Below are 26,717 nucleotides of genomic sequence, written 5' to 3'. Positions count from 1 at the left end.
TTTGGTTATATAGGTGTTTATAGCATTAGTTTTATACAGCAGTCACATTGCACCTAAGAGCTAGTATTTGTATAAGCTTATAATGGCAACTCTATGGTTTATATTCTTATTCTATTATTTGTTGGACAACAAACTCCTTTTGGCAGCTTTCAGGAATAGGCAACCAATCCAGGATTTGGAATACAACATGTAAACCATTCAGAAAGCTCTAGTAGCAGCCATAATAGACATGGTCATCTGAAAGGCACAGCAGAAATTATAAAAATAAGGCATTTGGCAAATGCAATAATAAATCCAGCATTCAAGTGCACTAATAAAATCTATTGCAATTCCAAGGCAAGGCAACATAGGCAATTGGGAGGTCCTCGGTATTAGGGGAAGCAGCCAAAAGAGGAAAGTTATACTTCCAGCAGTCTGTGGGCTTAATATACATGCACATCATGCTGAGCAGAACCAGACCCAGGACTGAAAGCAGGAACTAAACTTAGTGACTATGTAGCACAAACCATTCTGCCCCATGTAATCTCTCCTTTATACATGGAAGAATGACCAGACAATCTCATGTCTTCTTTGTACAGTAGCCATTTTTGCAGATTACATTGCTGCTTAAACATGGCCAATAATAACTAGATGATGGTGTGACGCTTGAAGGCACATTGGTAGCCTCTACAATTCCCACTGGCATCAAAATAACTTTAGGAATAGTATAAATCTACTCTACCTATAAATGCACAACTAAGCCTGGCATATTGATTAACAAGAGTGGCTTGTAGGTAGGGATGCACCGGATCCACTATTTGGGATTTAACGGAATCCCCGAATCCTTGGTGAAAGATTTGGCCGAATACTGAATCGAATCCTAATACTTCTTTTTTGATGAAGTCATGTGATTTCCCTACCCACCCCTAATTTACATATGCAAATTAGGATACGGTTCGGCTAGGCACCAGGATTCGGGCAGTGGCATAACTACCGGGGGAGCAGGGTTTGCAACTGGGCCAGGGCCCGCACCCCCGCAGGGCCCCCCGGCAGATCGCGTGTGCTGCAGCCGCAAAGTAAATTCGCACGGACGAGGGTGGGGGGCCCGGCTGCACAACCCGCACCAGGGCCCGCTCCCACCTAGTTCCATTGCTGGATTCGGCCGAATCTGAATCCTGCTGAAAAAGGCAGAATCTTGCCCGAATCCTGGATTCGGTGCATCCCGACTTCTAGGGCAGCTGCATTGAGATAAGGAAATGCTTGTTGCGTCACAATGAACTAGCCTTAATAACAGGAAAAAGATACAAAGAATTCTGTAACATTCAACGTTAAACTCTAAATCTAGGTCACCTAACATTGGAGTAACATGGATAATAACTTCCACAAGGGATCTGCTAATACAGCAAAAGAGGTGGATTTTTACACATTCTACATTCACATAAAATGTACAAAAAACAAATCTACACAAAACTATTAACAACTGCTATATGTGGTTGGCAACAGGTAAAGACACCCGCTAAAAAGGTTTGATTGGCCAATTCCTACTAGCCTCTAACGACAAGGTCCATCCTTTTAAATGTGCCCTAGAATTGTGCAGACTCTTGTATATTCTGGTATGGCAAAGTTACAGTGTCAAATAAGTGTGAACAACGACAGGCTATGGAACGTATATAAAAATTTAAAAAATAGAGAGAAATGGAGGGGAATTCCAGTATTTGCTATTCTTCTGGTTGGGAATGAGAGAAGCACCTAGTCACAGGACACTGACATATCTTCTATGGTTTAGTCTTCTCTGGAAGCTTCACAGGGCCCAGACCAAGTAACTTGAAATAAGAGACCAGTTGCTTGGGAACCTCTGCCAGAACAGCCTGGGATAGAGCTTCCCGAGGTGCCTGCAAAACACAGAAAAGAAGCCCCAGTTAATGAAATGTGCATCAAGAAACACACAGGGTAGTTACAACTACCTGGCTGTACAGAAAATTCTTCATTGAGTCTTTTAAAGGACCATGCCAAACACCCTCTCCTCATTAAACATCTATAATTGTCATGGGTCATTTTTCAAGCTACTATGAAGACTAGAAATGAATACTGTTAATTAAGGATGGGATATATGCTGCACCGGGGAGATAAATCTTCCCATTTTACCATTCGTAGAGTTACCAAAAAAATACGCTCACATTTTGAAACTGGCGGAAAGGCACAAACTGGACAATGTCTCTGGCAGCTGGTTCTCCACTGGAAGACTTCAGAACTCCATTATCCCCATCCAGGAATTCCATGGCCTTGAAGTCTGCATTGCCCACTCCAATGATTATGATGGACATTGGCAGTTTGGAGGCTTGTACGATAGCGTTTCTGGTCTCATTCAGATCTGTGATTTCCCCATCAGTGATGATCAGAAGAACAAAGTATTGCTGGGAAAGGAAGGCAGCGGTTATCAGTTCCGATAGCATATACATAATTTAGTACATAATAATAATAATATTTCATGAAAGCACTTTTTACACTGCTAATATCATCAGAGTGTTACAGAATAGCCCATCTTTGGCTGGATGGGACAACAAATGCTTTTGTTTTTTGTTCATGCTGATGCTGGAAGCATCTTCTTCTGGCGCTTTTAAGGAATTATAAAATTATATTTTCTTTGACGAGTAGGAAGTAAACACACAATTCCAGTTAAGCTTAAAAAGTAACCGTAAGCCATTTATAAGTAGTCCTCTTCTATTTACACAACCAGACATTGTATTCAGGCATAGTACATAATACAAATCTTTTATTTTTATGATCATTTACTTTTAGTTTCCCCAAATCCTGGAACGGCCCACACTGTATACTTACAGAGGCAGTTTTCTGCTGAGCTTCACCTGCCGCAAACCGAGTAACGTGTTTGATGATGGGAGAGAAGTTGGTTGGGCCGTAGAGACGGACTTGAGGCAGAGACTGGCGGTAAGCATCTACTATACCCTGTACACCTAGAAGAGCACATAAACATTGCGTTTAGACATTTTTATTTATATAGATCTACTTATGTACACAGCACTGTACAGCAGATCAATTCATTTAATAGAACAAACAGGAAGTCATTACAAATAGTAAATACAAATAAAGAGGAAGACCGTTCATAGCGGTCTCATATCTAAAGACCTTAAAGGGATACTGTCATGGGAAAAAATGTTTTCAAGCATCAATTAATAGTGCTGCTCCAGTAGCATTTTACACTGAAATCCGTTTCTCAAAATAGCAAACAGATTTTTATATATTTCATTTTGAAATCTGACATGGGGCTAGACATATTGTCTATTTCCCAGCTGCTCCCAGTCATGTGACTTGTGCTCTGATAAACTTCAGTCACTCTTTACTGCTCTACTGCAAGTTGGAGTGATATCACCCCCTCTCTTTCCCCCCCAGCAGTCTCACAACAGAACAATGGGAAGGTAACCAAATAGCAGCTCCCTAACACAAGATAACTGCTTCTTGGTAGAGCTAAGAACAACACTCCATAGTAAAATCCAGGTCCCACTGTGACACATTCAGTTACATTGAGTAGGAGAAACAGCAGCCTGCCAGAAAGCAGTTCCATCCTAAAGTGCTGGCTCTTTCTGAAAGCACATGACCAGGCAAAATGACCCGAGATGGCTCCTACACACCAATATTACAACTAAAAAAATACACTTGCTGGTTCAGGAATTACATTGCAGTGTAAACAGTGTAGTTTAGAAATAAAAACGACATCATAAAAATCATGACAGAATCCCTTTAACACCAATGGGCCCGTAATCCCATGGGTGGAGTCAGTGGACACACCTTAGGGGCATTATGAATGCTGAGACTATTTTAAAAATAATATGTGACGATGCACAGAAATACAATGCATCATGTTTGTGTGTATCAAATTCTGGCATCATATTCTGGCAATTAGTTCACTCATCTATGTATAGACCCTGCTTCACAGCATCCTACCTGGGCAGTAAGGATTGTTGGAGTTGAAGTTCAAGGCAAATTCATGCGATACCTACAAATAAAATAAAAACAATGTTCGAATTGAAGCTCTAGGATCATGCATATTGGATACAACTGTCCATATAGTACATAAAACCCCTTTAGAGCTATGGATTGGTAACTTTTGTCCCTCCAGATCTTGCAGCAACTCAACAGCTACACCACATTCAGTATGTTTATACTACAGTATATACTTTATACTATATGTTTATACTTTATACTATAACTACTTACTTGCCAGTTTGGAGGAATCTGGGCTCCAAACCCAAATGCTGGGAAGAGCTTGTCTCTAAGGAAGAAAGCACAGAAGTGCAATGAGTAACAAGATTCTCAGCCAATGCTCCCTTTGTAGACTGTGTGCATAAAATGTTCATTTTGATCATACTTTTTTTTTTTCAAAACCAAATTTGAGTGCTTTAAAATAAAATAGAGAGGCCAGTTTTCATGTAAGAGATTAAGAGTCTGAATACTTTTCCCAAGCACTTTTTGAGCGGATATAGTAAGACACGGATTACTTCGCAACAACCACTATAAGTATTGGTGAAAAGAAGAAGAAAACTTGAAATGACAGCATCATGGCTAAGACGGTAATAAAGGGATACTTACGCGTCATAATCTTGCACCACGTTGCCCACGCACCAGATTGCTGTCAGATACTCGTTGACTCCATTCGGGCTGATGTGGTGGAGAGAGTCAGGGGACTTAGGATCCCCATTGGAGCCAGTGAAATCTATGCCCACCTGTAGTGACACAAACATACACCATGTAATTGACAGATATTGCTCTTGACAGTTCAGCACAAACTATGGCATACAACCTACTAAGTGGATACAAAATTGGGCATAGGGCTTTGAGATGGCCATACACGAAGGGATCTGCTCGTCTGGCGACATTGCCAAATGAGCGGATCTTTTGCCGATATGCCCACCAACGGCAGGGCTATATCGGGGTAATCTGAACATTGGGCTCAGATGGGTCGGTTGAAGGAAAATGAAAACCTCCCAGTCTATATTGTGGCCAGATATCGATCAGGAAGACCAGTCAGAAGCCCCCATACACATGCAGATAAGCTGCCAAATTGGTCTAAAGGACCAATATCAGCAGGTTCATGTGCCCGTGTATGGCCACCTTTGGTCTAAATCTAGGTTTCCTGTATGTCAGTTTTCTGGCTAACTTATGTGCTCACATTACTCACCGTGAAGTTGATCTGACAGCCTCCCATTATGTAGTCCAGGAAGGAATACTCAACGTCGATCTTAGGGAAACAGCGGTACAATCAGATTAGTCAGACAGGATCAGCACTAACTTTGTATGGAAAGGGTCTAACCAACAAGCAGGGCCAGATTTACATAGTGGGCACCCCTAGGCCAGCCAATGTTCACCTCCCCCGCCCCCCATTTCATTCAAGCAAATTTTCATCGCCGGAACAATTGAGATTGGCACATGAGAAATTTAAAAAACTTTTGTATCTCCTGCGCATCCCCAGTGTTTTTCAACCAATGTAAGTGTGGTTGAGCAGCATGCCGCCCCCTAAAATCCTGCCGCACTAAGCCCTGGGCCTGGTGGCCTTTCCACAAATCTGGCCCTGCCAACAAGCCTCACATTGCTCATGCCTTAACATAAAGGAGACCTGTACTGATGGCAGTTGTCTTGGGCTAATCACAAGGGCATATAACTCTGTGTCTTTAATAGCACCAACATAAAGGAGATATTTTGTTTCTCTGCTTTTATCTTGTAGAACTCTAACTGCCTCTCTTACTAAAAGCAAAATGAGATATGTGATACAATAGGAATATAGGAGATCAGTGTCGGCTACGTTAAATATATAGTATGTATGTGCTACTTTGAGGGCAGATATATAGCAGGTATTGTTCTGGTGAGATTGATAATGAGCCTCTTACTTTGCATGACTTGACCTTCACAATGCCAGAGTTCTTATAGTTTTTCTTCTTTTGTTTCTTCTGTGGATTGATACAGTCAAACTCCACCTGAAGAAGGGAATGTGCAAAATGTAAATTGCAGCAAGACATAAGGCTCTCTTATTCGCTTAGGTACCCATGCATTTCTTACATTTAGATTAAAATTGCAGCCATTACTATGAAAATGAGGAGCCTGTGCACCCTGGAACGCACACGCCTTTATGTAGTGATTGCAAAGTAACTTAATACTCACATGCCAAGATCTGCAAAAGCAGAATCCATTTATGTGAAAGCTGCTGGAAATAATTATTCTACTACCAATTAGGAAATGATGTACGATTTGCTCAAAAATAGGATAAATTAAAATAATAAACCAAGCTCACCGGAGTACCTTCTCCAGCCTTCTGCAGCTGAGACACGTTGGTCTCAAAAATCCCTATTAAGTCATGGGAGCCATCACTATCATAGTCGCTACAGTGAACCTAGAGGGAGAGAGGCAGGTAGTGAGAAGAAGAAGTCATAAGGCTCACCGATTGGTCCTTAGCCTCCAGCAGCTTGGCAGCAGTGCACTCGAATGCTCCTATCAGGTCAGAATCGGAGCTGTCATCGTAATCGCTAACTGAAACCTGACAGTAGAACAGGACACAGAGTCATTCCTTCACTCACCCATTCAGATGCTCAGTCATCCTTTAAAGGGGTCGTTTACCTTCCAACACATTTTTAAGTTCAGTTGATTTCAGATAGTTCAACAGAAATAAAGGCTTTTTCTAATTACTTTCTATTTGTGACTGTTTTTTCTAATATTGAAGTGTAAAGTGTCTTTTCACCTTCTAAAGCAGCTCGGGGGGGGGGGTCGCAGACCCTGTAAACTGTTCTAAATTGAAACATTTATTTAATATATTTCTTATCTTTGTCCCTGCTGAGCAGAATCCCTGAGTTTCATTAAAGGCAGCTGTTAAGGTGGCCATACACTGAGAGATCCGCTCGTTTGGCAATGTCGCCAAACGAGCGGTTCTCTCCCTGATATGCCCACCTTGAGGTGGGCAATATCGGGCTGATCCGATCATGGGCCCTAGGGCTAATGGGAGGTCGGATTGCGGGACCGCATCAACGAACAGATGTGCTGTGATCCAACGGGATTTTTAGTCCCGTCTGACTTTCGGCCAGCTATTGATCGGGGAAGCCCGTCGGAGGGCCCCATACACGGGCCAATAAGCTGCGGACTTGGTCTGTCGGCAGCTTTTATCGGCCAGAGTATGGACACATTTAGAATTGATACAATAGTTGCTAATACGCCAGAGATGTTGCTGAAAAATCCCCTAAATGTTGCAAAATTGTAACAGTTTAGAGTCTGCGCCTGAATTACTGAACTGCCAAGACTGAAACACCAGAGACAGGGACATTAAACTTAAATGGGAACGCCACACAAACATAACTTAAGCTTTCTGAAAAGTAAACATAATTGCAAGCAACTTTGCAATATACATTAATTAAAAAATATGCAGACTTTTCATGATTTTTAATGGTTTGGAACAGTTCCCTAATCCTGGCCCCCTGATCGCCTGATGATCTGTCTGACTACTTTGCTGAGCTGGCTGACTACTGTTACTTTGTATCAACAGCCATCTGTCCTCAGCCTGCATCCTCCAAACCCCACAATTCCCTGCACACATGATTTAAATAAGAAACAGAACATCACAGTGCAATGCATTGTGGGTTATGTAGTTCCTGCATGCTGTCTGTAAGCTGTGGAGAAGTTGTTAGAATTTGTAACATCAGTGTTTAGTCCCTCCTTCCCTGCCAGGATTTTAAATGATGCAGAAAGAGAAGAACTGTTAACCAGCTGGATTTCAGCATAGAAAATGGCATTTATTTATACTTTTTGAAGAAACAGGTAACTGTGATAGATATATTAGGGGTTTCTGTGTTATGTGGGCCTCTTTATTAAATTTTGGTTTGGAAGCCGGAGTTCCCCTTTAAGATTTTGTAAAAACAGTAAAAAATAAAAAATGGAAAGTAATTGTAAGTCTATTTTTGGTAGAAAAAAAATTGAACTGAAAAAAGTATTTGGAAGGTGAACAACCCCTTTAACCCAAGTTTTCGGCATTCATTAATACACACTGCACAGTACAGAGGTTTTTCGGTTCCATTTAGCTTACCTGAAGTTAGATGTGTCCTTACCTTAATAGGCTTGTTCATGTCCCCGCCACAGAAAGTCTGCAGAGGAACACTGAACTTTTTCCAGGTAGGGTTGAGATTGTTCTTGATTACCTGGAAGCATACAGAACACAGAGAAAAACTTGTTAATACACATTTTGTTAAGTAATATATGATATATTGCTATTTGTATCAAAAACAAAGTACACAACTTATTTTGTGGCTAAGGACCATTTCCAATGTCTATTCGTTCAACAACAAATGTTTTCTATTGCAGACCAAGGATTTTTATGTGCAATGCAATTTCACCTCTGAGCGGTAGACTAGCTGCCAGCTTCCACCATCAACTTGCTTAAAGAATTCCAGGAATGGATCAGATTTGCCAAGGAAATCCTAGGAAAAAAGAAATTAAGGTTCACTTGAATTTATACCTTAATTATGAACATGTACCTATATGAGATAACTTTATTGAGCATACCTCCTCCTTCCCTAGCAAGTCAAAGGGGCAAATTCACTAAAGGGCGAATTTTCACCTGAGAAGGTTTTGCCACATTTCGCCAGCCGCAGATTCGCTACCACTAAGCTAATTCACTAAAATGGGAAGTTGCGTCTCTACAGCTAAACGCTGGTGAAGTTTCGATAGCGTTAATACAGCGCGAGCATTCTATAGCAAACCATCGCTTACGTTGGTTTCTGTGTAGCAAAACATCGTTAGTACACTTACGCTTAGGCCAATCTGAATAGGGCGGGTACATCTAGGTCATATATACGTCTGCATTAGAGATGAAGTGGCCACTTATTGTTACAAATGTCCAAGGAAGCAAAATAAAGGCAAAAGAGATCCTCTAGTGAATTTGCGGGGTAATGATTATTCGCCTGGCAAAAGGGTGCGAAAATGCGTTAGCGATGTACTCGAATACTAGCAAATTGTCCTTTACACCTGTTAGTAAATTGGCGATCTCCCTGCGGATTGGATTTCTGGCAAATTTTCTCAAGCGACAGCCACTTCATGCTGTAGTAAATCTGCCCCAATATATATCTGCCAAATATGGACTTAATGAGTAGGAGCTGGACGAACAAACATGGCACGTAGCAATTAATTAATATAAACAATATGACGTGGGTCATCATTCCCTTATGTAGAAGATCAAATGCAAAGATAACTTCTAGGAGCCATAGTGTCTTTTAGTGTAATTATTGGGAAACTGGTCAACCATGTCAAGACCAAATAAAAGCACAGCCAGCGAAACCCTGTGAGAGCAATATGGTTTTATTTTGTGGGATATCCTCTCTATGCCGAGGTTTTACTCAAGTAGGTAAAAAAATAAGCAATGCTGAAGACTGAAACATGTTTGAAAGAAATACACTACATTAAGAAATGCCACCCTCTGTTAGTAACCTTTGGGATTTTTCTTTGCTGCCATACTATCTTGCACATTAAAATAAATTGTCAGTACCAACTGCCCCTTTAAAAAGGCCTGCACCTTTAACAATTGTGTTGTTTTTTTTTTAGGATTTGTCACTCTATAAGAAAAGCCACATTAGGGAGTAGTCCCAACCAATAGAACCAATGCATTAGTGAGACGTCACTTTCCAAGACAATACACCCAAACAGGAAAAAAAAAAAAAAATATCTTATTCCAAACTGTACAGGGATTCCATTGTGAACTTTAGCTTCTTATGACCCTACACCTGGGAAATATAGGGCTTGTGGGATGCTCATTCCCTTGTGAGACTGTACCTTTTTGTCAAGATTTCTGGCTTCCATCTCCAGGTTAATTACCCTGGTGTCCTTAATCTCTTCAGCAATGATCTGAAAAAGAAAGGGATTGTGTGTCATAATAAAATAAATGTGCAAGTCATACACAGAAGCATAGAAAGAGATGCTTCATATTAATACATTAGTAATTGGCAAATCCAAGAAGAGGTCTAGACCATTTTTTGGGTCCCCCATTTGCGGTCATAGATGTGTCTGCGCCCCCTTATAATAAGGCTAGAGATATATTAAAAACATGGTTATTAAATGTTTTAATTCCAGGGATATTTAAATGATTTATCCTTAAATTTCACCTAAACAGCCCATCAGGCTTGGCCTCCCCTCCAGCCCAATAGACTGAATATATTGATCACCCACATTTTTGCAGACAATGATGCGGAAATGAGTATAACTGAAATAAGTTTTTTTCAAACGAAAACTTTTTTAGATATTTCACTTTATTTATAGCTGTAGCTTCAAACAGTAGATTGTGTCTTCCACATAATTTACAGGACCAAACACGCACCTTCAGAACACCCATAATTGACGTTCATTTCAGTTTTCCCTTTAAATTTTAACACTAAGGGGCCGATTCACTATGGGTCGAATATCGAGGGTTAATTAACCCTCGATATTCGACTAGGAACTAAAATCCTTCGACTTCGAATATCGAAGTCGAAGGATTTAACGCAGATAATACGATCAAAGGATTATTCCTTCGATCGAACGATTAAATCCTTCGATTCGAAGGATTTAAATCCAATGATCGAAGGAATATCCTCCGATCAAAAAATGTTAGCCAAGCCTATGGCGACCTTCCCCATAGGCTAACATTGAGTTCGGTAGCTTTTAGATGCCGAACTAGGGGGTCGAAGTTTTTTTTTAAAGAGACAGTACTTCGACTATCGAATGGTCGAATAGTCGAACGATTTTTACTTCGAATAGTTCGATTCGAAGTCGTAGTCGAAGTAGCCCATTCGATGGTTGAAGTAGCCCAAAAAAAACTTCGAAATTCGAAGTTTTTTTTACTTCGAATCCTTCACTCGAAGTTAGTGAATCGGCCCCTTAACATTGGTTGAGAAATAATTACATCAGAAAAATCAAGACAGTGTCCCTCTAAAGCCAAGATGAGTGTATGGGATTGCTGGTGTAACCCAAGAAAAAGAAACATCCTACAGACACTAACAAGTTCATTCTAGTTACTTGGTAAACGTACAGTAACACTTCCTTTCCCAGCAGGCTTCCCTTGCTTCAGCTCCAAGGGCCCCTTTATTTTCTGGCTGGACACAATCTGAAGGGAACACAATAAAAGAGTGATTAAACTAAACAGTATCGTTTTGTTAAAAGGCATCTAATATTGCAAGCATGAAAACAAAATAGTAGCACCCCCACCGTCAAAATGTACCTTTTGTAAATTATTATATTTCCTGTGTTACATAATTTAAATTAATGCATTTAGCAGTTTGTTAATATAGCCAATTTTCTTATGCCGATTAATTATGTTAAAGATAATATCATAATCTTCCATCTTCAGTTTTTTCCCATCTGGATACTAAAATTACTACAAGTAAAAATAAATAAATAAATAAATTTTAAAAAAAAAGTGTCCATACATTGTTTTCAGTTCACAGCAATTTAATTGAGTCATATATATGTCAATTACAGTTGTTTATAATGGGAACGGACTGATCAGAACAGTAAAATTTGGGTTGCCATTAAGTTGCCACAGAAAAGACATGGATGCTAAAGCTACTAAATACTCATATGTCTCCTTGTGACATTAGCTTTAGGGCAGAGACATACGTGGAGATTCGGGTAGATTAGTCGCCCGGTGACAAATCGATTTTCTTCGGGTGACTAATCTCCCTGAACGGCCTTCCCGCCAGCTAGAATCTAATCTCGCCTCACAAGGAAACTTCCGGCGACTTCAGAAAAAGAAGCCATCCCGCCAGAGATTTAGATTATAGCCAGTGGGAAGGCAGTTCGGGGGAGATAAGTCGCCCGAAGAAGAAGCGATTTGTGGGCGGCCGACTGTATCTCCCCGAATCTCCACGTGTGTCTATGCCCTTAGGACACAGACAAGGAGATTAGTAATGTTTTAAATCTCCTCTTCTGTGGCCTACTAATCACCTCCAAATGTTTGGAGAGACTTTGGAAAAACTAAGCACTACATACCACTTTATGTTTTTCGCACCGATAATTTACATTAGGGTCAGGACACTCAGGCAGATTCAGGGAGATAAGTCGCCCAGCAACAAATATCCCCTTCTTCTCCCCGAACTGCCTCCCCTTCCTTCCCACCAGCTAATATGTAAATTGCCAGCGGGATGGCACTTGGAGCATTTCGTTTTCCGAAGTCGCCCGAAATTGCCTCACGAGGAAACTTCGGGCAACTTCAGAAAATGAATCGCTCCGAGTGCCATCCTGCCAGCGATTTACATTTTTAGTTTTGTGACAAAAAGTCACATGATTGCCCTCCCCGTCCTTAATTTACATATGCAAATTAGGATTCGGTTCAGCCGGGCAGAAGGATTCGGCCAAATCTGAATCCTGCTGCAAAAGACCGAATCCTGGCCCAATCCCGAACCGATTCCTGGATTCGGTGCATCCCTAGTTATATGCCTTAGTAAAGTCATTAACACTGTAATATCCTATAGGAATCTTTATCCTGAAGCCATAACATATATAATTATGACAGCAGCTTCATTCTGAAAAGATGCCTGCCTGGGTGAAATACAGAAGTCTAATACAGTAAAATAATAAATGTATATTTTTCTAAGCAGGAGTTTAACACATCTAACATACTTCAGCACCATGATGGCAGAAAGTAAACAGCTATTAATTTCCTGGGTAACAACATGATCTATAAACTGTACATGATCTCTATGTGTGAAGATACACAGACACTGGCCAATCACAACCACCTTACCTGCCCAAGGGTGCACTGGTAGCCTCCAAGAAAATCATCATCAGAAAGGTCAACTGATTTATTATCAATGTCGTAGATCCGAAATGACATGGTTTGCACTTTCTCAAAATAGTAATCCACTATTGGTTTTGTGGAGAATTCTGGGCTCTGGCAGTTCTTGATCCTCTCTGTACGTGCCAGCTAGGGGAGAAATGGCAGATAAATGTGATGAGCAAATGAAGGATGCTTTCAATTACTTTATTCTTCAGATGCGCCCTATTCACAAACAGAATAAGAAAGAATAATAATGCAAAAAGACAGAATGCTGTTGGGAGAATACCTCAAGCTAGTGTAAATCAAACCAAAAGTATAAAAGGGAAATATGATCAGAGCACAGCCATATTTTTATATACCGTATCTGAAAAGCTTTTCTCAATTGTTCAGTGTAAAAATAAAAACTGGGTAAATAGATAGGCTGTGCAAAATAAAAAATGTTTCTAATATAGTTAGTTAGCCAAAAATGTAATGTATAAAGGCTGAAGTGATTTGACGTATAACAAGTCAGTCAGGAAACTACTTCCTGCTTTTCAGCTCTCTTGGTTTACACTGACTGGTTACCCTGGCTACAAGGCAGTAACCAATCAGAGACTTGAAGGGGGGCCACATGGGTTATATCTGTTGCTTTTGAATCTGAGCTGAATGCTGAGGATCAATTACAAACTCACTGAACAGAAATGTACCATGTGGCCCCCCTTCAAGTCGCTGACTAACTCAGAGTTATAGAGCTGAAAAGCAGGAAGTTGGATTCTGGCTGTTTTATTAGACATCTATTCACTCCAGCCTTTATACATTACATTTTTGGCTAACTAACTATTTTAGAAACATTTTTTATTTTGCACAGCCTATCTATTTATCCAGTTTTTATTTTGACACTGAACTATTCCTTTAAAGGGATTCTGTCATGGGAAAACTTTTTTTTTTTTTTTTTTTTTAAATGCATCAGTTCATAGTGTTGCTACAGAAGAATTCTGCACTGAAATCCGTTTTTCAAAAGAGCAAACAGATTTTTTTATATTTCATTTTAAAATCTGACATGGGGCTAAAGATATTGTCTGTTTCCCTGGTGCCCCCAGTCATGTGACTTGTGCTCTGATAAATTCAGTCACTCTTTGCTGCTGTACTACAAGTTAGAGTGATATCACCCCCCTCCCTTAACCCCCACCCCCACAATAGAGCAATGGGAAGGTAACCAAATAACAGCTCCCTGGTAGATCCAAGAACAGTACTTAATAGTAAAAATCTAAGTCCCCCTGCGACTCCTCCAGTTACATTGTGTAGGAGGAACAATTTTAACAATGTAGTTTAAAGGTATTTTCTCTGCAAATCCACCACCATCTTTATAAAGCACCATTTTGTTGGATTCTATCTCCACCATTCTAGCTTGCCCTTAGCACTGCTTTTGTATTTTATAATAAAGCAGTATTTTTCCCTAACATAAGTCAACAGTTCCATTACAAGGACAAGTATCTTCAAGTACTCCATGTCTGCTATACCAGATCCCTCTGTAGTCAATGAATCTATAAAATGTACACCTTAAAGAGAACCAAACCAAACCCCCAACATTATAACGGAAACCTCTCCTTGTCTCTAACTGAACCACATAGTTGCCTACCCTGAAAGGTCCCTGGTAGCAGCGCAGAGTTGAGCAACAAGGTTGGCGGTCACCACCACTGACCAGGATAGATCAGATTTTTGGCACCAGGACAGATCAGTGACCTTAGGGCTTCCAGCCATGACAAGATCAACTTCAACTGTGCATGTTTCAGGCTAAGGATCACCAACCAGCCAGAAACTGCTGAATTGTTCTAATAGTGGTTTCCAATCCAAACTAAGAGCTGGCCCACAGATAGAATGGAAATTAGGGTGATATTTTTGGTGAAACCGTTTTTGCTTTTGTAGATATTGTTCAAACTCTGGCTAAAAACAATAGAGTCAAGACCAACAAGCAACAAATGTAGAGAGGAGGTTCAATGATTAAAGAGAATTCATCTGCATTTATTTTAATTCAATTCATTTGAAATGAATCCGATTTTGAGGGCTTCCCATAAATCTGAGTTAAACTATAGGTAATGCTTTAAGCTCACACCCTAGTGCCAGGAAAATAAGATGGTACATAGGTCTCTTCAAGCAACTACTAAAACGTAGTTACACATTTGTATGGAATGCCATAAAAATTTTATCACTCGAAGGGGCCATTACTATATAGTAATTTTCCACAAGCATCTGTAAAGCATTGTTGAGGGCAAAGAGTTTATCAGGGGTTCCTACAAGTACTCTGGCTTTTCCTAATATTTGATTTGTCTGCTAATAGGGATGCACCGAATCCACTATTTTGGATTCGGCAGAACCCCTGAATCTTTTATGAAAGATTCGGCTGAATACCGAACCCGAATTTGCATATGCAAAAAAAATTTTTGACTTCCTTGTTTTGTGACAAAAAGTCACGCGATTTCCCTCCCCACTTCTAATTTGCATATGCAAATTAGGATTCGGCAGGGCAGAAGGATTCCCAAACCGAATCCTGGATTCGGTGCATCCCTAGCTGCTCATAAAATTGTCTAATGTTTATTTAAATGTGATTTAAACTCCTCTGGCACTGGAATGACCAACAATCTTTGCAATGCCCTGTGGAATATATCTGTGGAATATATCAGTGCTATATAAAGGATAATTATGACAAAGGTGTTATTTATAATAGTCTCACTACCCTCCACTTTTAAATAAATAGACATGAACTAACCATTTAATTCCATTGACACAAAAGTTAGAGTACAGATACCTGAACCCTTAGGGCAATGGCTGACGAGGCGATTTGTTGCCCCCGATTACCAACGACATATTTCCCGAAAATGTGTTTCCATTGGAAATAACTGAAATTGCTGGAGGTAGAACCAACATATCGCGAAGTAACCCAGAAGTTTCCTCCAGAAGCAACTTTGGGCAACTTAGCGAAATGTTGGTTTTACTGCCAGTGATTTCGGTTATTTCCGATGGAGATGCATTTTCTTCTGGAGATTTGTTGCTCGTACTTGGGGTGACAAATCTCCCTGATGGCCACTGCCCTTCCAGAGTGCTTTATCGTTAATAAGTTGAGCAGTGGGTGGATGTGTGCGCAAAATAAAATGAGATTTACCTCCATCCATTTCCCGTCTCCAGTGCTTTGCATGACCACACACAGGGGGTCTGATTTGGAACCCACATCTTTGTCCAGAAGATCTGAACAGGAGATGGACAGCTGAATCTTGGTCACACACTGAGCCATCTACATAAGAAAGAAAAGAGTTTTTAATCAATACGTCTGCTGTCATTACAAAGTGAATTGTGCCTTTGTCATTAAACAGAATGTGTCCAACCCTGCATAGAGAGACTTCAGAGAAATTAGTTATTTCATTTGCTGGCGCATTCCATGAAAATGAATCATTCTAACACAATGTGGAAAATCTGCTTTTTGTTTTTAATCGGAACAGCACAGACCAAGTTTTTGTAAACTGGGGTTAACAGACTAGAATTAGGAGGGGTGCCGACTGTGTCAGCGAGGCTGGATCTCACACTAGATTGGTTGGCATTTTGTAGCCCTGAAAGATAATAGAGACAAAACACACGGACACCACCCAGCAGCAACTCAGTATTAGAAGTTGGATCCAGGGTGAAACTGACCTGCCAGAGTAGCAGAGAGTCTTTTAATTATCATGAGAGCATCAGCCACCATAAATATCCTAGTTGAACGGGTGCTTGAACAGCTTGAAACCCTTACCAGGGGTTATGCGTCATGTAAAACAGAACACACTGCGGCACTTCCAATGGCAAAAATTGAAATTAACGTTTATAAAAGGCAACGTTTTAGGTTCTCTTTTAAATAAAAGGGAAAAGAGAGACCAAAATGTTGCCTGGTCTTTGACCTCAATAAACATTAATTTCTCTATTTGCAATTGGAAGTGCCGCAGCAAGTTCTGTTTTACAGAGTACCAGAGCAGGACCAAGTTAAGGACAATTTCCATCAACCTTTATTTCCCCTTTATGGCATCTAATACATGTAAACCAATGAAAAAAGAGGGGCACAGGACACAGAATATGTCTATCACTCACAATGTAGAACAGGTGGTCCAGGTGCACCAGCCCCAGCCCCTCAGCTTGGGGAGCAGATAAACCAGCAGCATACAAAAAGAGGGGTATTGGGCAATCTAGGGCCACCAAAATGAAAGTTAAAAATATATTTATTGTGGATTCATTAATAAAGGAACAGTATCTAAGTTGGCCCTATGCGTTTCATGTCCCTCCCAGGAAGTAGAAAAGCAATTATTTGTACCGATAACACAATATATCGCCTGTGCCATGGCCTCTGTCCCTAGAGGCAAATGCAAATTCTTTGTCCACAACTCTAACGACTTTGCACCTCCCAGGAAGTAAGTATTTATAGGAGACAATCTCAGAAAACATATATTCATACATACAGATACAAAATACTCAATGTAAAAACAGCATATTATCTATATACATCATATACACATGTATATGTTTTCTGAGATTGTACATCTTTAAGAGACATTAAGAGATGATACCCCTTTAAGAGACATTCCCCTTTTTTTGCTTTGAATTAAAAATATGTTTTGTATCTTGTTTCCTATTGGTCATGTCTTGTATTAATACCTACTTCTGGGAGGTAAAGACAGCACGAAACGTGTAGGGCCAATGGAGATACTGTTCCTTTTTTTAATGAATTTACAATAATTATTATATTTTTAACTTTAATTTTGGCGGCCTTTGTGGAATCTTTCTCAGTGCCCAATAGCCCACTTTTTGTATGCAGTAATCTATGTCTATGTGTAATCTTTGTGAGATTGGGCCCTCCATGTCAGGTCCTAGGAGTCCCAGTCTGACTCTGGTTGGATTTACTTATTTTTCAATTGTATGGCACACCTTCACAACTGTCATCTGAAATACTGTTGTCCTGTAATTGTATGACATAGGGTCACTGTGCTGCTTTCCATGACAGCCCTGGCCCCTTACATGTTTGGCGTTGCTATGCTCTGGGTTCGGTAGAAGGGAAGGAGCCTGGCTGAAGAATAGAGTTCTCTAGTACTGTGAACTGCACACTGAGAGATCTAGCTCCAAAATGAATCAACTTTTTGAGACAAGAGACAAAGACAAAAAAAAAAAAAACCAATTTCCCATTTTATATTGAAACATCCACAAGTAAAATTTCAACATTTGTCAGAATATTGCTGTTTGCGTCCGGCTGAAAGTAAATAGAAGCTGGAATGTCCAGAGGTGCTGGGCATAGGGAGTGGCACAGTAGTCCGATGCCCTGATTATAATTTAACAATCCTGCATTTACATGGGCTTTTGATTGCCCTGTATACATTCACTGCAGTTGTTTATTTTTTTATATCACAGATAAGAGAATCTTCGTACCTACACAATGCCTGAATTCTAGGGCATTCATAAAGATAAGAAGGAATTGTAACTGCTGTGGTGAACCAGGCAATCCTTCCAGCACTGCAGTTATGGGGCCTGGGCTCCTAAACCCTCTAGTTACACCCCAGGGAACTATTACCTGCATATCAACATGGTGGAGCTGAATGAAAAACATATTGTATTTTATCATTCATCAAAAGGCAAATTATAAAGTGATCACAGGTTCCTTACACGACTCTCGCTTCAGAAGAATTACGTATCTGACATATACTAAAAAAGCAGAGCTAAATCCTCTTTGTAAACTCAAAGGCCCACACACACCCTGCCACTAGCTTTGGGCTCCCATGAAACCTCTGATTTTGTATGTTTGCTGTCTGAGCATGTTCAAACAATGCCTGCCCCCTATTCACTGAATAGGACTTGCCCAGCAGGTCTATCAGGATCATTCTCACTCTCAGTAATACCAGATCAGAAAAGGGAAGAGAAGCTTTAATTGTTTAATCAGATTCCAATGAGATACCTGCTCTAGAGCAATCCCTTCCTACAGTCACTGGCTAGGTCTGCTTCTTCTCTAGTTATACCCCTGATAATGACTTTCTAAGCCCCAAAAAGAAGGAGAAAGATTGCAAGTGCACGGTTTGCCTTTAGAAATAATTATTAGAAAAAATGAGTTGTTAGTACAGGTATGGGACCTGTTATCCAGAATGGTCGGGACTAGGGTTGCCACCTTTTCAGGAAAAAAATACCGGTCTTCCTATAGTCTTGATGTTTTTCCCTATTAATAACATTGGCACCAAGCATCATTTTTACCAGCCAGACCGGTAAAATACCGGCCAGGTGGCAACCCTAGTCGGGACCTGGGGTTTTCCGGATAACGGATTTTCTGTAATTTGGATCTTCATACCTTAACTCTACTTGATAAACAAATAGGCTGGTTTTGCTTCCAATAAGGATTAATTATATCTTAGTTGGGATCAAGTACAACATATTGTTTTCTTATTACAGAGAAAAAGGAAATCATTTTAAAAAATTTGGATTATTTGGATAAAATGAGAGATGGCCTTTCCATAATTCGGATCTTTCTGGATAAGGGATCCTATACCTGTACCACACTTTGTGCAAAATATGTAAACTCACATATTCTATTAGCAATAGAAGTATGAAGTGTATTTAAAATCAAGTCCGCCAGCAAATAGTAGTAAGGCCATGTTGCACTTACCCTTAAGCTCTAGTGAGAAAGCCTAGAATTTTGACTGCCATTTGGTAGCTAGGCTGACTGACCCTAGCAACCAGGCATACATGTAAATACCAAAGAAAAAATGAGGGACACGGAAAAGAAGAATTTAGTAATTACATTTAGGAACATCAGTAACAATCTAGTGCACACTTCCACTTTATGGATAATGAATGTTACTTTATATATTAAATTTGGGACAATATTGATAAGCAGAGATTACTGGAGTTGCTGCCCCAACCATGAGGATAATAACCCTGGGCATTAAAGGAGAAGGAAAGGTTAAAACTAAGTAAGCCTTATCAGAAAGATCCATCTAAATATACCAGTAAACCCTCAAAGTAATGCTGCTCTGAGTCCCCTGTCAAAAGAAACACTGCATTTCTTTCCTTCTATTGTGTACTCATGGGCTTCTGTATCAGACTTCCTGTTTTCAGCTTAAACCTCATTGCCCTGGGCAAGAGCATGCTCAGTTTGCTCCTCTTCCCCACCCCCTCCCTTCTCTACTGTAATCTGAGCCCAGAGCAGGGAGAGACTCAGGCAGGAAGTGATGTCACACCACATTAATACTGCAGCTCCTATTCTAAACAAACAGAGAGAGAGAGAGAGAGAGAGAGAGAGAGAGAGAGAGAGAGAGAGAGAGAGAGAGAGAGAATGGGAATACTTGGGATGGATTCTCTCACATAACATAGGAAGAGGAGTGGCACGGCAGAGCTGTCATACTGGTTTGATGTGACCTTAGGCTAAATACTTGACTTGTATTAAGGTGTTTGAAAGAATCTGTGCATTTGTACAGTCAGGAACTTGCTATTATGGGAAGGGAGACTATTTTAAAGATAAAACAAACATTTAAAGACCAGCACATTCTATCAGGATTGTGGGTGGAAACTGAGCAAACAGCACTGTACAGTCTCAGGGCTTTCTACATGTTAATGTACAGTCTCACACCTATTCATGACCAATGACAAGGGACCCCAAACTTTTATACCCATGAGCCACATGCAAATTTAAAAAGAGTTGAGGGGCAACACCAGCATGAAAAAAGTCCCGTAGGTGCCAATTATGGGCAGTGATTGGCTATTTGGTAGCCCCAATGTGAACTGGCAGTCAGTCTACAGGAGACTCTGTTTGGGAGTAGATTTTGTTTTTATACAACCAAAACTTGCCTTCAAGCCAGGAATTCAAAAAGAAGCACCTGCTTTGAGGCCAATGGGAGCAACATCCAAGGGGTTAGTGAGCAACATGTTGCACGTTGGGGATCACTGACTTATGACATACCTTGGTGTGACTGTCACGGTGCTCTTGTTCGAGCATTTTGACTGCCAGTATCAGCCATAGGTAGAGGGTTTCCCATTATTTCACGGACACACATTTTGACTATTGCTTCCCTGCCTGAAAGAACCTCAGGAATAAAGATGCCAAAGGAGTAGTTCATCTTAAAAGTTTTTGTTTAGAATAGCACAGACTAATTTGTTTTAAATATGTTACCATTTTCCTAAAATTGACACACTTTCGTTACCCTGCAACGTTTTAGCAATCCTGGTCACAGATTCTACAAACGGATGGAAGTGCCCAACAGTGCAAGTGGCATCAAGAGGGGGTGCTTACTAGTGGTTTTGTGAGGTCCCACGGATCAGTTTAGGGCAATGCAGTGATGCTACAGCAGCCAGGGCTAAATTAATGGTCTGGGGGGCCTGGGTGGTGTCTTGTTCCTGGGTCGTCCCCTTGTATGAAAATCAAGTCTTCAGGAAGGCCTACGGGGTGGATATCCCTCAAGTATCCTCAAATATATCCCCAATGCCTGGTGCATATGTCTTGTCTGCAGGGCAGCCATCAGGGGGGCGAGTTGTAGGGGGCCCAGAGGGTAAGGGAGGCCCCCCTGCTTTCTGAGAGCTGCTGACTTCGGGAAGGCAGGGCGGGAGCACAGGGGGCGGTATCTTCCCCTTATTGGTCACTGAGTTTAAGTCCCGGTTGAGCTGCTCAGGGATTGGATAACTGAGGTTTGAACTTCTTCTCCAGCTCATCCAATCACCATGCAGCTTTACCAGGACTTGAAATTCTGTGACCAATAAGGGAAGAAAATGCTGACACTGGAAGAAGATGCAGCCACCTGTGCTCCCCTCCTCACTTCTGTAGTTGGCAGCTCACTGACAGCAGGTGGGCCACACTAATGAAGTAAGTGTAACATGGCAGGGCCCCCCTAAAGGTAACCCTTTGTGGTCCCTGTTGTGTAGTGGGGCCCTGGGCACCAAATTTTTTTAAACTTCTGGGGATGCAAGTTTTTTTACATTGACGTTTAAGGGGGGCCCTGGCCAACAATTTTCTTATAACATGGGGGGGCCCTGCCACCAATTGTTTTTCCCCACATGGGGTCCTAGCCACCAATATTTTTTAATGGGGGCCCTGACTACAAATGTTTTTTTCATTGGGGGGGTCCTGACCACCAATATTTTTTTACTAACATGTGGGAACCATAGCCACCAATGTTTTTTTTTTTTAGTGTGTGGTGGACCTGTGGGGTGGGAAGGGAGGACCTGTAGGTGGGGCTTGTGGTTGGCGCAGCCCAGGGGGCCCAGGAAATTTTTTCGTATGGGGCCCTGCTATTTCTGATGGCGGCCCTACCTGTCTGCCCAAGCCCTAGCACACAGTATGAGATTTGTATATAATGTGAACACTGCTGCTTGAATGTCCGTAGTAACGAGGAGACAGTTTTAATCACAGTGGGGTTATACAGTCTAATAGCAATAAGTTTGGCAAAATTAATTAGAGCAGGCCTCAAACTAACGAGTAAAAACGGGCCTGTACTTTTGGCAATTCTATAAAGAAAAGGCAATTGGGATAACACAGGAACCCTAGAATAGAAGGGAAGCTAGAACTAAAAACATGGGGTTAATAAGAGTGTCTCACTAGTGTTTAGCTCTCGTGAGCAGGAATCTCCCCCCTTCTTGCAGCTGCGAATTTTACACATTACAAAATACAGCTAGATCATTCTTAATATGTGCCAGACTTTATATGAAGAAAATCATTTATATATGTACAATAAGCACAGAGTGTATATAAACAACAGAGGTTGATCAATGGCTTTGATCACAATGAATAAGAGTATTAGAAATTAGCTACCAGCTAGGAATACCTTCCCATCCAGCTCACAGCACACTGCATTGATAGTAGTAGTAATAATAATGATAATAATAATAATATTAATAATAATAAAACAAGTTTGAAAGTTAGTGATACAATTTAAAGACAAATTATCGAGAAAATGAAAATTGTAATATAAGCTTCTTCATACTAAAATAAGAAACTTTGTAAATACAACCATTTAAATATTCTGCATCTTTTCCGAAGTAAGTTTATCTTCACTATTCCTCTCTCAGCATCTATTTCTCTTCATTCTGTCTTCATGCAGCAGTTGGGTGTCAGATATTTATTGACAGTTAGAGCCAATATATCTTATAGGGGGGCTCCCTTTCCTAACAGATGTGTTAGAGCTCGCTCAAATAACTGATTCCAGTACAGACAAAATCAATGCCTTTTGCACAAATTCTGCATGTAGAGAGACAGGATTTCTGGTGATTTTAATAGAGGCAAAAGAAGCCCCCCTATAAGATATATTGGATCTAACTGTCGATGAACACACCCAACTGCTGCATGAAGAGACTTGATTATTTCAGAAATGATGCAAAATATTTAATTCATTGTATTTAGTAAGTTTCTTATATCTGTATTATGAAGCTTACACTAAATTTTCATTTTTGCGATAGTTCCCCTTTAACATTTGGCAGGACAGTCAGTGTACATTACATGGTAGGCAAGTTGAAGGGCAATGGCTGGCGGGGAGATTTGTCTCCTGCATTTATTTATGCACGACTGCCAGCGACTAATCTCCTGAAAATGTGTCTCCATTGGAAATAACTGAAATGGCCGGCTGTAAAACCAACATATCGCGAAGATGCTCAAAGTTTCACGCCAGAATCATGCAAGGCTAGCTTACGATGGCTTGTTTCAAGTAACCGAAGCAGCAGTGCAGAAAGGGGCCCACTACTATTTAATACCTTTAAGTTAAGTTTTAGTATGTTATCGAATATCTAATTCTAAGCAACATTTCAGTTGGCCATCATTTTTTCTTTTTATAGTTTTTTTTAATTATTTGCCTTATTCTTCTGACTCTTTCATACGTTCAAATAGGGGTCACTGACCCCCATCTAACAACCAAAGGCTCTGTAAGGCTACACATGTATTATTATTACGACTTTCCATTCAGGCCTCTCCTATTCATAATACAGTCTCTTAAGGTGGCCATACACAGGGAGATCCGCTCGTTCGTCAAAGTCACCAAACGAGCGGATCTCTCCCCAATGTGTCCACATTGAAGTGGGGCAATATCGTGCTGATCCAGTGTGGGCCCTAGGGCCCAATGATTGGTTCATAATGGAGGCCAAAAGGGCGGTCGGATCACTGGACTGCATCAACGAAAAGATGCGCCAGTGATCCAACAGGATTTTTTTATCCTGCCCAATTGGGATCTGGGCGACTTTCGGGCCAGATATTGATCGGGGACGCCCGTCGGATGGCCCCACACACGGGCCAATAAGCAGCTGACTTGCTCTGTCGGCAGCTTTTATCTGCCCTTGTATGGGGGCCTTTATTCACATCAATGCATGGTTGTTAAGGTAATTTGGACCTTAGCAACCACATTGCTGAAACTGCAAACTGCTAAATAAAAAGCTAAATAATTCAAAAACCACAAAATGTTAAAAAAACAATTGCAAATTGTGTTAGAATATCACTCACAACATCATACTAAAACTTAATTTAAAGGCGAATAACTCCGCTGAAATGTGCATAGTTTCTTAATTTTATTTTCAGGTTTACATCCCCTTTCAAGCTCTTTGCTGACAGATGCAGATTCTACCCTCCCTGGCTGTGAGAAGTGATGCAGTGAAGGTAGGATACTACAGACAGATTTGTGCAAAGCAATAAAGAGCAGATCTTGTGACCCCTCCCGCACCAGAACAGTAAAAAAAAAAAAAAAAAAGCACAGGCCGTAAAGTGCCGCCTGCTCGTGCAAATCATTACTAAATGGCATTTGGTTATAGCAGAATCTGCCACAGAATCTTATAAGCAAAGCTTGGGAGCTACTGGAGAGGAAACTGCAGGGAATGTGCTTCTTATCTACTGCAATTCTGTTTTGGCACAGGCTACTCAGCAGAGTTAGGGAGCAGCACAAACAGATGGGAATGATCTGCCCTACATACTCAGCATTCCTCTGAAAACAAATAGTGCAGTGTTACTCTGTCTGAGATATACATGCACTATTTGCTCTAACCACTATTAATGGACAGAGTCTGGTGTACTTACCTGGGAAGTGTCCGGCACAGCAGAATGTACTCGCTAGTGTGTCACCCAAGGTACTTCTGTTATGGGTGGGGCACCTTCCTTTCTGGAAGAGGCAGTTCTCAGAGTACAAACATCACTGGATGACTCTGCTGTCAGTCACTAGCCGGGTGCAGCCCTCTATTCAGCTCATACACACAGGAAACAAACATGGCACTGAGAAATGACAGATCTTAGAGCTATAAAACTCAATTTCTATATATATATTAGTGCAGCCAGCTTTCTGGAGGGGCTGCCTCGGGCTGTATGGAGTACCAACACGCTCCTGCTATTTATACATATGGGCTCCTATGGATAAGTTTGTATTCTCCCCTCTTTAAAAGGGCGGTTCACCTAGTTGTTATCAGATAGATTACCAGAAATAATGACTTTTTCCAATGACTTTCTATTTTATATGTGACCGTTTTTCTAATATTATCTAATAATAAGTGTAAAGTGTCATTTTTCACCTTCTAAAGCAGCTCTGGGAGGGGGGTCGCCGACCCTGTAAACTGTTCTAAATGGATACATTTAGTTGATCCATTTCTTATCTTTGTCCCTGCTGAGCAGAATCTCTGGGTTTCATTACAGGCAGCTGTTAGAATTGATACAATAGTTGCTAATAATCCAGAGATGCTGCTGAGAAATGTATCAACTAAATGTTACAAAATTGTAGCAGTTTAGAGTCTGGTCACACCGGCAGATTCGGGGAGATTAGTCGCCAGGCGACAAATCTCTAGTCGCGGTGACTAATCTCCCAGATCTGCCTTCCGCCGGCTAAAATGTAAATCGCCTGGGGGCAGGCACACGGAGCGCTTAGTTTTCCGAAGTCGCCCAAAGTTTCCTCATTAGGCAATTACGGGCGACTTTGGAAAACGAATCGTTCCGTGTGCCTGCCCCCAGGCGATTTACATTTTAGCTGGCGGAAGGCAGATCAGGGAGATTAGTCACCGCGAAGAAGAGGAGATTAGCAATTAATTTAGATGCATGATGTAGACTGAACTGATTAATGTGCAGCCATGCAGGATGTGGATTCAATATGTGGCCATATTAAAGAGGTGAGGTGTAGGGTTGCCACCTCTCCAGTTTTGACTGGTATTTTAAAGGGCTGCCCTGGTCAAAACTGCCTGGCCAGTTTCCAAATTAGGAAAACCAGGCAGGATTCCCTATGATTGACACAGCGATCAACCAATAGCAGATCGCCGCATCGTAGCTCCACCCCTAACATCACTTCCCATCCCCATCACGGCCCTGCCCGGTCTCCACCCATGGACAATACAACACAGGGGACATCCCTTTAGACTGTAAGCTCATGTGAGTAGAGCCCTCTCAAACTTGAAACTTTTAATCTTTAAGCCTTGTTTCTTAAGCATGAGTTCTTGGACTTTATACATAAATGCTGACATGAGTTGTAGATGTAGATGTCTTGTATTTATACATATGGGGAGTACTGCCAAAAAAAGAAAAAGAGGTCAATGCACATTCTCTGATCTTATTTCACTAGTAATTCAGTATCTATGCAATTGTTTATACTTTTAAAAACTGACAAGCCATCATACCACGTCAAGATAAACCCCCACATGGTGGTCCCTAACTATTTACCTCTGGACATTTTTCATAGACTGGCCCCTCCTGTATCGTAGCATTTCTTGAGACAAGTGTCTCCTGACCAAGGGACTGGTCTCACATATCTTAGTTCTCACACCCATTAGCTTTTAAAAGAGAGATTGCCAAGAGCAAAACACTGGTTCCACTGGCTTAATCCTCCCCCACTTTCTGCTTTTAGATAGATTGTCCGGATCAGTCCTTTTAGGGTCTGGCCACACGAGCAGATTTGGGGAGAGTCTCCTCTTCTTCAGGGCTACTATCTCCCCGAACTGCCTTCCCCCTGCCCTCGGCTGGCTAAAATGAAAA

At 41.0% G+C, this 26,717-nt stretch overlaps 1 protein-coding gene across 2 annotated transcripts; it reads right to left on the bottom strand.

Annotated features, from left to right (window-relative positions):
• cpne1.L (copine I L homeolog) lies at nucleotides 1-24,932 on the bottom strand. 2 transcript variants are annotated; one of them, XM_018234197.2, is made up of 16 exons: nucleotides 24,789-24,932; nucleotides 15,912-16,040; nucleotides 12,740-12,919; nucleotides 11,027-11,101; nucleotides 9,796-9,867; nucleotides 8,364-8,447; nucleotides 8,079-8,168; nucleotides 6,281-6,379; nucleotides 5,880-5,966; nucleotides 5,174-5,233; nucleotides 4,585-4,718; nucleotides 4,213-4,267; nucleotides 3,940-3,991; nucleotides 2,818-2,951; nucleotides 2,157-2,393; nucleotides 1-1,871 (listed from the first exon to the last, which is right to left on the bottom strand). In XM_018234197.2, the coding sequence occupies exons 2-16, from the start codon at nucleotides 16,038-16,040 to the stop codon at nucleotides 1,755-1,757; spliced, it is 1,605 nt and encodes a 534-aa protein (XP_018089686.1). In that variant the 5' UTR covers nucleotides 24,789-24,932; the 3' UTR covers nucleotides 1-1,754.
• Between the last annotated feature and the right edge of the window lie 1,785 nt (nucleotides 24,933-26,717).

This window comes from Xenopus laevis, chromosome 9_10L, assembly GCF_017654675.1.
Source record: "Xenopus laevis strain J_2021 chromosome 9_10L, Xenopus_laevis_v10.1, whole genome shotgun sequence".
NCBI lineage: Eukaryota > Metazoa > Chordata > Amphibia > Anura > Pipidae > Xenopus > Xenopus laevis.
Note: the sequence above shows the minus strand (reverse complement) of the source record. Positions and strands in the feature narration are given on the sequence as shown.